This window comes from Chanodichthys erythropterus, chromosome 7 (genome assembly GCF_024489055.1).
Source record: "Chanodichthys erythropterus isolate Z2021 chromosome 7, ASM2448905v1, whole genome shotgun sequence".
NCBI classification, from domain to species: Eukaryota; Metazoa; Chordata; class Actinopteri; order Cypriniformes; family Xenocyprididae; genus Chanodichthys; species Chanodichthys erythropterus.
This window is the reverse complement of record NC_090227.1, coordinates 4,182,946-4,193,789: the sequence shown is the minus strand read 5'-3', so window position 1 is coordinate 4,193,789 and position 10,844 is coordinate 4,182,946. Positions and strand designations below refer to the sequence as shown.

Here is a 10,844-nt window from a genome sequence, read left to right as displayed (position 1 = left end):
CATGTCTTTCTTTCGTCAGTCGAAAAGAAATTAAGGTTTTTGAGGAAAACATTCCAGGATTTTTCTCCATATAGTGGACTTCAACGGCTACCAACAGGTTGAAGGTCCAAATGTCAGTTTCAGTGCAGCTTCAATGGGCTTTAATACCAGACGAGGAATAAGGGTCTTATCTAGCGAAACGATCGGTCATTTTCGGAAAAAATACAACCGTTTATGCTTTATAAACACAAAACGCCTTTCCTATTCTACTTACGGAACGATCACGGCGCCAGTTTAGGTTTTTTCCATAAGTAGAATAGGGAAGGCGTAGAACATTCAGCGTAAGCGTTTTGAAGAATGCAGAAACGGAAAGTACATTCAAGGCGATATTTTGTGTTTATAAAGCATAAACGTTTTTTTCTTTTTTTTTCTCGAAAATGTCTGATCGTTTCGCTAGATAAGACCCTTATTCCTTGTCTGGTATTAAAGCCCATTGAAGCTGCACTGAAACTGCAAATAGTGGTAGCCGTTGAAATCCACTATATGGAGAAAAATCCTGGAATGTTTTCCTCAAAAACCCTAATTTCTTTTCGACTGAAGAAAGAAAGACATGAACATCTTGGATGACATGGGGGTGAGTAAATTATCAGGAAAAGTTTACTTAAAAGTGGACTAATCCTTTAAGACCATTTTTGTCTTGTCTCGGTCTCAGACTAAGAGGATTCGGGATGTTGTTTCAAGACCGGTGAAGAGCACAACTGCGTGTCACACGCGGGATGCTGCAAAAGACACGAGCGCAACGGTTAAAGACGTCCCTCTAGCGAGTGTTTACATTGAAACACAATGGAAAAGTAGCACTGGGGAATGGAAAAACACGTTCCGTGTGAACAGTTTCTTAAACTGCAGAACACATGAGGTATTTTGTCCTCCTCCACATCTGTCCCTCGAGCCCCGTTATTAAGCTAATCAACTTACTGGCAATCACTGAGGCACATCTGAAGTGCACTACATTACTTCCTCTGCACATGTTGAGGGCTACATGTTGGAGGGTCTCCTTGATCTCACCAATCACATTTTCATGTCAGCCCACTGATTAAAAAAAACTATACGGTCATCTGAATTCTTAATTCAACTTTTTCTGTGTTTAATTGCTGTTGTAGCTGAATCTGCAGTGTCACTGTTCATGTCCACTTGAGCTTTGACACCTGCAACAGCAGATTCATTGACATTTTATTGAGTGTAAACATGTGTATAAGTAATGTTTCTTTTAAAAATAGGTACATATTAGAGATTTCTCTGCCGATACCGATTATTCAGAATGATATTGGCCGATGTCGGATGTTTATTTTCAGATATAATAATTACACTCAAAAAAAACCTGAAATGTTTGAATTAGTATCACAAAAGGTAGTTTTCATAAGCACTTTTTGTCTTCATGGCAAATTTATACAAACATGTAATTAACAGTAAATAAGCTCCTCTCTAGTGTTTTTTATATATAGATAGCTGTGAACATTGGAAAACATACCTGAGGTAAATGTGACATGATGTGACAGTGATCACAAGCTGTTTTATTGACGTCTTTCCACGGTTGAAACACAAATAAAGTGATTACATGTGACATGATAAATTCCGGTAAGTTGTAGGCCTACTATATCTTTCAACATACCTTTGATATTCATGCATGTTTTTCGAGATATAACTTGCATTGAAGAGGAAGAAAAGAGTCGCAATCCGCAAGTCTTCCTGAACTGAGGCATTACTGCACTGCTATAGCAAATGCTGACAAAGATTTGAAGGTTGAACAGCAAGCTCATTGGCTACTGATACAGCAGGAACTAGAGTTTTATGACTTGTATTCATTATTTATACATAATAAAAAGTCCAGAAGGCCAACAATGACAACAAAGAGTAAGTAGGACCAGTGTGGGGAGAAGCAAGCGTCATGGGTGTGGAAAAGACCTGCAAAGTGAGAAGAAATGGATGAACATGTACAGTATCAATCTCTCTAAATCCCCAGCTCAAGATATCTCACTTGACCTGCTCTCACAGACATCAATACTTCCCTGACCTTTGGCTTCTTCCATCTGATTTTAACAGAGAACCTCCTCTAATGTGAAGAGCGGTTTCCCTTTAGCTCTTCTGCTTTCAAACTTTAAGATGTCGACCACTGGAGCTTATGTTTATTCTATAGAGACAATATTTAATTTTCTTTCACTGAGATTTAAGAAAGTATTCGAGCCTGCCTCTCAAAACCCCAAAAGGTTACTACTCTTCAGCTCCGAGCAAAGAAGTCTTCCACTTAGTCTCTTTCCCTATTTTTAAAGGTCACATTGCAAACAAATCATGCTGAAGTCTCTCCTTAGACTGGAATAACAAATCACGATCCCAAGCTTGAAAAGACTGAGCTTGTCTCCCCCAATAGGCTAAGAAAAATGTCAGAAAAATTATTATTTAAAAATATCAAGTATTCATATTTTAATTTAAAATTGGAAATTTTAAGAATTTGAGTTAAATGACTTGCATTAAAAAATATTTTTAGGATATAAATAAAGCAAAATCTCAAATTCATGTTGATTTTAAATGTATCCTTTCACTTAGATTATATTAAAATAGTTTATTGCAAATTATTTATTAAAAATACAAATTGCCTTTTTATTTTGAATCAAAATTTTCTGTAGGCCAAAATGTATGATTCTGCAACTTCTATGATATAAATAAAGCAAAATTGGACTAAATTCTCAATTCTCAAATTAATGTTGATTTTTAAATTTCAGTTTCACTTAGATTATTGTTAAATATTGTTTATTACAAATTATATATTAAGAAAAATACAAAATTTCTTTTCACAAGACTTTTTTAATTAAATTTCTATGTAAATGTATGATTCTGTAAGTAAAATTGTACAAAAATCTCAAATTCATGTTGATTTTTAAATTTAACTTTTCACTTAGATTAGGTTAAAATTGTTTATTACAAATTATATATTAAGAAAATTGCAAAATATCTTTTTATTCTTTTTGCATATGATGGAAATAGTGCAAATCCAATTTATTGCTTACATGTGGCACAGATTCAATGTTTTCAAAGCAGTGTCATCACAATATATCTTTAGAGAAATGTTCAAGTGAGGTGGGAGTGTCTTGCACGTGTGACACTTTTTGTTGACCTGGACATCATGTTTTTCACATGCATAATCACAAATGCACTCAAAAGGAGCAATATGTCTGTGTGCCTGCATGCACGTGTTTGTGCGTTCAGAAAAGAGCACAGAAAGAACAAAATGTTTCTAACACACACACATGCACACACACAGCCAGCTTGATAGCCCACTGTCATCTGACTATTAATAGAAAAAGTGAGAGACGGTGTTTGTGACAGTTCATCCTCTTATTCAGTTGTATAATAACTTTGAATTAATAAATTTTCCAGTTTTCTTTGAGAAAAGGAATAGTTTTAATTTATGAAAGTGTCTTTCACACAGTGTTCGCACTCATACAGTACAAATATCATCAAAGGCTAGGTATGACATGGAAATGGAGTGTGATTGGCTCATAGCCACTGAACATCAGAGGATGGCCTGAATGAATACTAACCAGCCTGCAGATGGAGGACACCATTAATAGAAAAATACAAATACATGGGGAATGAGCTGCATCAGAAAAAAAAAGCTGTTTACAGCAGCATGGGCCACAAAGGATTTATGTTTACTTACATTAAGGGTCGAGCAAAATGATATTCAACTCGTTATTGCTATCTGAAGCAGAAGTGGAAAATATTTTCTCTGGGGTTTTAATGGAACGTTCTATTGAGTTCTTTTTAGTCATGTATTTCTGTGGATAGGAAGACAGTTTTGTCAAATGTCATGGCAAAATAATAACCTATGTGCATGCACTTAAAGCCAGACTTCCCTGGCAATGACATTTATTATTGCAGCACGTTCTGAAAGGCAGGTAGAAGGGAGAAGATGTGCCATCAATTAACCAGCTAGATCAGGCCATTTTAGTGCAGAAGAACTGCTGAAGTAAAGATTCTTTTGACAAACTGATGTTTCTAAATGAGGCAAGGTGGGATCCATGTTCCTCATTTAACATCATTATAACAAAAAAACTACTTTCCCAGAAGCTCTTAGAACGTAAAGTTCATCTTACTATGCTGGTGATGCATGTCTGTTGGGACTACAATACATTCTTTTGAATTAGACTTGACATCTGTTTTTAATACTTCTTTTCAACATTTGGAGGTAAGGAGCATGAGGAGGAAGTTAAAGGGTTAGTTAACCTAAAACGAAAAGTCTGTTGTTCCAAACAGGTATGATTTTCTTTCTTCTGAGGGATACAATGGAGATGTTTAGCAGAATGTCCAGGCTGCTCTTTTCCAGATATGAGTGGTGATATATACTGTCAAGCTCCAAAAGCATCATTAAAGTAGTTCATAGATTTGTGCGCTCAATTCCAAATCAACTGAAATCATAGGTTTGTGTTTGGAACGGACTGGAATTTAATTGGTTATTTGCTGAAAAAAACCTATAATGCCCCTTTTACAAGATGTAATATCAGTCTCTGGTGTCCCCAGAATGTGTCTGTGAAGTTTCAGCTCAAAATCCCCCACAGATCATTTATTATAGCTTGTCAAATTTGCCCCTATTTGGGTGTGAGCAAAAACACACCATTTTTGTGTGTGTCCCTTTAAATCTAAATGAGCTGCTGCTCCCGCCCACTTTCCAAATGAGCTTTAACAGCTCAACAACAACAAAGCTGGAGAATCTCACGCAGCCAAAATGAGGATTGTCAGTAACGGTGTTCAGCCTTACATTGTTCAAACCGGAGTCGACACTGATGGAGAGACTCAGGAAGAAGTTACAACTTTTAGAATGAAACTGGACGTTTCTGAATGGTTAGTGGATAAATTTCTGGGAAGTTTTAATAGTTGGGTAAAATTCTATAGCGGTGCATGAGAGAATACATTCAGTATATTTTTTTGTGTTTCCATTTGCTCAAATAGCAAAAGAAAAACTCCACAATAGTGTTTTCACAACTTTCAAAAATAGACTAGCATCGACTAGCATGTGTCGTCATGTTCATCTTTTGTGCAAATCCAGCATTGAATTGATACTCGTTTGTGAAGCAGTCCGGCGTAAAATGACGGCATGACAACAACGCTCTACTACAACAACTCTTCCTCTTCTCTAAAGCAGCCCAACATGGCCCCGCCCCCTTAGGGTTAGTGATGTCACTAACCCGGGAAGAAGCTTGTTGTAGTCCCTACCAGCTCTTTGTTGTAGAGAGTGATTTCATAATCAACCACCCCTTTAATTTTGCACATTTAAATGTGGTGCTAAAGGTCATATGACTTCAGATAAATAATATAGAATAAAAATGAAGTTCACATGTGCAAAAACATGTGGTCACATGTGGAAAGCATCCCAGTAAACATTGGTCCGATGGCAATGTTGTGTCCCTGGCCAAAAATAGTTGGATGGCATAAATCATTAAAAAATATGTAACAGAACATTTCCTAAAGATTCATTCAGATACGTTTGTACATGCCTAATCTCTGGGGTTGCATGTATAATTGTGACTTTTTAGCTATGTGTAATTCAATATATAATAATCAATCAATCAATCAATCAATCAATTAATAAATAAGATAACATCTAAGACTTCTGTTCAAATTTTATTTTGGAATATTTTTCAACCATGACAGGACGTGTCAGAAGGACATCTTTTCAACTGTGATTAAATGTCCAAATGTTTGTTGGGATGTGAAACACGTACGTTGTACATGGGAAATTCAAATTCATTTTTCTGTAATTGGCTACATTTATGGTGCTTATTGTTCTTTGAATGGAAAAGAGCAGTTTCACTAGCTATATTTCTACCACCATGTTTTTTTGCACATTTTGAAGTATCACATCAGAAACGAGTGTTGGAAACGGCAAATTTCAGAAAAAAAATCCCTAAATTCGCAAAAAAGTTTTTAAGCTCGCTTGAGGTGGTTTTGATTCTTTGAAAAAGAGTTAATGCGAATAATGAGAGATGCAAATATATTTGCCAAATAAATTCTGCATTAACAAATTCTGAAAACATTAAACCCACTTGACTAATTGGCTGTTTCCGCTAATGGTGTTTTATTTACTTTTGGTTACTACCAATCCCACCATCATCCATTCAAACAACTTGATGAAAACGCACCTAATTCGCATGTTTTTCTCTCTCTCTCTCTCTCTCTTTTTTTTCGAACTTTGAAAAGATTTGCTTCACGTTTGAATGGAAACCCAGCTACTAAAAAAAAAATAAAGTCATCCAGGTTTGGAACGACATGAAGGTGAGTCATTTTTTTTTTTTTTTTTTTAATAGCCTGACATATGAAATAGTCAGAAAAATATTTTTTTATGGCCAAAAAGATTAATAAAATCTGATTGCTTGTAATGTAAATCAGAGATCTTTTTAACAGTATAACAGACTACTTACATAAAATGTATATACATTTCAGTTGTATTTCATTTCAATCTATATCATCCAATAATATGTCAGTAAGATGATATTTAAATGCTTAGTTTTATTATCAAAGCTCTGTAGTTTTTATTCTGGGGGGCTAATCTTATATATTATATATATATATATATATATATATATATATATATATATATATATATATATATATATATATATAAAAAATCAAGTTATATAATCAAAAGTATGAACCAAAAAAAGTACAAAAAAGTATGAACTATCAAACAGAGGGCAGAAGGCTTGTAGTAGATTGTGTACAAGTAGTTTTTCAGCAAAGTTTTAATTGATGATCATTTAGAGGCCTTAGAAATTCATATTTGTATCAAATATGATACATTAGGCTTAATATGGTTAACTATTCATATTATGTCCCCCATATTTAGTGCTCTCAGCTTGTTCTCCTGAATGTCCCTTTCTATGTGCTTTGAGCCTTTGATGTCCTCCAAAATATCTATCTTTCATTTTACCCCTTCAGTTCCCATTTTACTCATTTATTCTCCCCTTAAATCTCCTTTAATGAGGCTCACACTCTTACAGGGTTGTTAGTCAGGAAACACTGCTAAACATACTGGTCACAGATTGCTAGTGTGCATATATCTGAATTTACATTTTTTTTTTTTTTTTTTTTTAAGATGAAAGCTTTGCAGAGACAATGGTCAGTCAAGCTCCCTTTTTAATATTAATGAATTCCCTATTGCTGCTTAAAAAGCTGGAATCAAAACAAAAAGACCAAAGAGGAGAGAAGAAAAACATGACGACCCTTAAAATAAGCATCCCTTGTGATATGGCAGTAATCCGATCTACGGTTTCTATATATGCTTCCACCTACTGTAGTAAATAAGTGTGCATAAAGTGCATGCAAAAACACATATTTCTCCCTCACAAATCGACCGAGTTTCAGAAAGGACATGTGATTCTTGCACAATCACTCTGCGGCTGACATGTCCTGAGACTGAGGTGAAGTGACATCCTCAAGGGCAAAAAAGGCTGCTAACTTATATCAAATCATTCCAGTTCATCTCATTATTTCATCAAAAGAGTCAAATATGTGATTCTGCTGCATCACATAAGTCTAGTCACGTCAGCAGAAGTTAATGAAGTTTGGAAAAAAGGCTGTCTCGTTACAGGGTGACTGAAGAACACCAGCATTGCCTGGAGAAATGGAACACTTAGTGACATCACAATGACTTCAGGCCTTTTTGACCAATCCCGGTTCATCTTGTCAGTGCCATACACCAATCACGCAGCAGCATGCTTTGGGGGAGATGTAAATGAGCAGTATGACGTCACAGGACACAGGTTTAGACATAAGCTAAGGTTGAGGAAAGGACAGGGCATGCTGATGCCTGCCTCACCATGAAGAAAAAGGCATCTTGAGACAAAGACAAGACCGACATGCAAACACAAATGAGACACAACTGAGACACAATTTCATAACTTCATAAGTGCCACCTGTTGTTCAGTGAATATGCATGTGCACACACAGTTAGACAGCTCTCTTGGATCCAGCAAGGCTTTGCTGCTATTTGGGTCACAGGCCCTAATTGTGTCTAGCTGTGCTACTCACATTCAGGCTTTGTTCCCATTAGTGTATTAACTCTGATGTGCGTCTACAGCCAATAAACAAGAAAATCTGTTGCTAATACCTTAAAACAAAGGCCCTCACCCTTTTCTTTCACCACTTGCAAAACAGGTTTTCAATAAAGCTAGGCTGCCTATGCAGCAGAAATGTGATTTGTTTTTTTGTTTTTTTTATTGGTGCAACCTGACTAGAGAAAACAGATAATAATGGCAGTTGTCTTCCCTTTTGCCAAATAGGTAGGAAAACTTCAACGCCCATAATGCACTGGGCATGTTGCCATCCAAGGCCACTCCCATCAGTCTGCTATGGATATGCTTGACCAGGCATTGCTTTAGTAGGAAATACTTCTTAGCAAACATTTTGTGATATTGGTGTTGCATTGTTCCCGGGTGCAAGAATTCAAGAAGTAAACGTTTAGTGGGAGCGAGTTACTTTTGGATTCCACTGAAGGATCCAGCGCGTTGGATAAAGGCTGCAAAGAATCGTAAATATAGAGAGAACACTGTGACGGAAAATCTGAAAAACCTCAACATTTCAAACTGGAAAGAAACTGCGGTTTTGTCAGTTTAGCCCAAAGCGAAACACCGTCCCATACAGGTATAAGAAAGCTGTTGTCATAATGTTCCATTTTCACCATAATGCTGTTTAAAAAGCAGACAAAGTACGATACAATAACTGTCCTGTTAATAACCCTCTGTCAATCCGACTGTCCGTGAATGGGGACATAAAAATGCAGAAGTAGTTTTTGCGAAAGCCCTGGAGCTGACAAAAGTCTTTTGTTGGGAAAAACATGTGAATTTCTCTGTCCAGGTAACACGCAGAATGAGTAAATTGTTCATTTACATATACTACCAACATTGTTACAATACAACTCAAGTTGAAAATTGGCGAAGTTACACTTTAAGGGCATTTAAGTACATCTATGTGTTTGAACTAAAAAATAAATCAATGAATAAATTTTTATATACTGTATATAGTATTATTGAAAAAGTATTAGAGTATTAGAGAATTTAATTTTAGTTATGTTTTTAGTTTTATTTCATTGTCATTTTCATTCTTTTAAAAAAATAATATTATTTAATATTTTTTATTCATTAGTTTTAGTTATTTTAGTACTTCAGCTTAAACTAAATGAAAATGAGAAATGTTGCCTTGGAAACTAGCTGAAATAAAATAAGTTTACGGGTTTTTTTTTCCATTTTATTTTACTTCAGGTAAAGTTTATTTATTTCAAGTAACAGAACTATTTTTTATGATAGATTATATATATATATATATATATATATATATATATATATATATATATATATATATATATATATTTTTTTTTTTTTTTTTTTTTTTTTTTTTATGGTTTTATTTAACAATAATAACCCTAATCTACTTTTACGAAAATTGTATTTATAAAATATATATTTTGATACATCTCATTGGAAAACACTATTTATTATATATTTTTTTAAGTAAATTTAAATTTATTTTACTGGAAAACAAGAGTATTAATTGATAAAGAAACACTTTTTTGCAGTGTATCTCTGCAACAATTATAGGTTTCTTATTGACCCTGTTTGGACCATAATTGCACCACAATGCACTTGACTAGAGGTTCAAATAAAGCTTGCATCACCCATCACAGAAAGACTCAGTGTCCCGTAGTGGTTTGTTATAAAACAGAATGCAGGCAATGAGGTCAACGCTGCACAGACTGAGAATGATTTTGCTGGCTTTGTGTAGAAATACACTGCAGACCATATCTAACTGCAAAACATACAGATATGCGATCTTTACCTCTAACACACACACATACGCACAGCCGCCTCTCTTCTCCTGCCTATCTGTTGCCACAGCAACGCAGCACTCTCCTTCACATCGCACAGAAAGCACATGAGCTCTTGCAGACCTTTGACAGACATACAGTTGTAATTGCTTATTCACACCAACACAGATCTCACAACATGCAAAGACGTCCAGTGGATCAAGCTGGCACTCTCACCTCACAGTTCTGCCCAGTAAACCCCTGGCTGCAGATGCATGTATAAGCCCAGAAGTCCAACTGCATCTGTATGCTCTGACTCTCCTCCATCTCTCCCACCCGACCACAGACGCCCCCATTCAGACAGGGTCTGCCCTCGCAGGGGTCCGGCGGCACGCTGGGGGCCTCAGTTGGGCTGGGGCTTGATGTCAGAGGGGTCCCGAGTCCACTCCTCACCCCAAGGATGAGGAGGAGAGGAAGTATGAAGCGCTGCATGAGAGCGGTACTGATGCTGCTGTGTCACAAATGTGTCACCTTTTTTCTTCTCTGCATACGCTGGTGTAGAGAGCAGATCGATGGATTACAGCCGTTGGTTTGCGGCTGTGTGAGAGACTGGAGGGTCTGAGTGTGTTTGAGGACGGGAGAGAGAGAAGCAGAGGGGAGGGAACTCGTCCACAGTGACGGCAGGTGACGACATGCACTTGCTCCGCCTCTCTCTATCTCTCTCTGTGTGTTTCTGCTGTGTCAGTGTAGCTGAAGCTGTGCAAGAACAGTCAGACACCCACACATTTACAAGTCTCATCACTGAGACAGCAATGATTATTTTCCATCTCAAGACTGATAACCGATAAATGGTTTATATTAAAATACTGCATTATTTTGTCTTTGCAATAAGGTTCCATTAGTTATCATTAGTTAACTACATTCGTTAACAATTAAAAAAATACTTTAGTAATCTTAGTCAAAGTTAGGGTAGGCATTTTTTTATAAACACTTTTTGTTACTGGTTCAAACT

The 10,844-nt window shown here is 36.1% G+C and overlaps 1 protein-coding gene across 2 annotated transcripts in view; it reads right to left on the bottom strand.

The window, feature by feature from the left end:
* Positions 1–10,423, bottom strand: part of dner (delta/notch-like EGF repeat containing) — a 42,207-nt gene extending 31,784 nt beyond the window's left edge. Inside the window, exons 1-2 of one of the 2 annotated variants that reach the window (XM_067388935.1) lie at positions 1,649–1,687; positions 1,508–1,560 (exon numbers count right to left, since the gene is read on the bottom strand). In XM_067388935.1, coding sequence (XP_067245036.1) covers positions 1,508–1,560; positions 1,649–1,661 — 66 coding nt within the window. In that variant the 5' untranslated portion in view covers positions 1,662–1,687. Of the gene's footprint in view, positions 1–1,507; positions 1,561–1,648; positions 1,688–10,069 lie in introns of those variants that run through there. The other variant, XM_067388934.1, reaches the window with a different exon arrangement.
* Between the last annotated feature and the right edge of the window lie 421 nt (positions 10,424–10,844).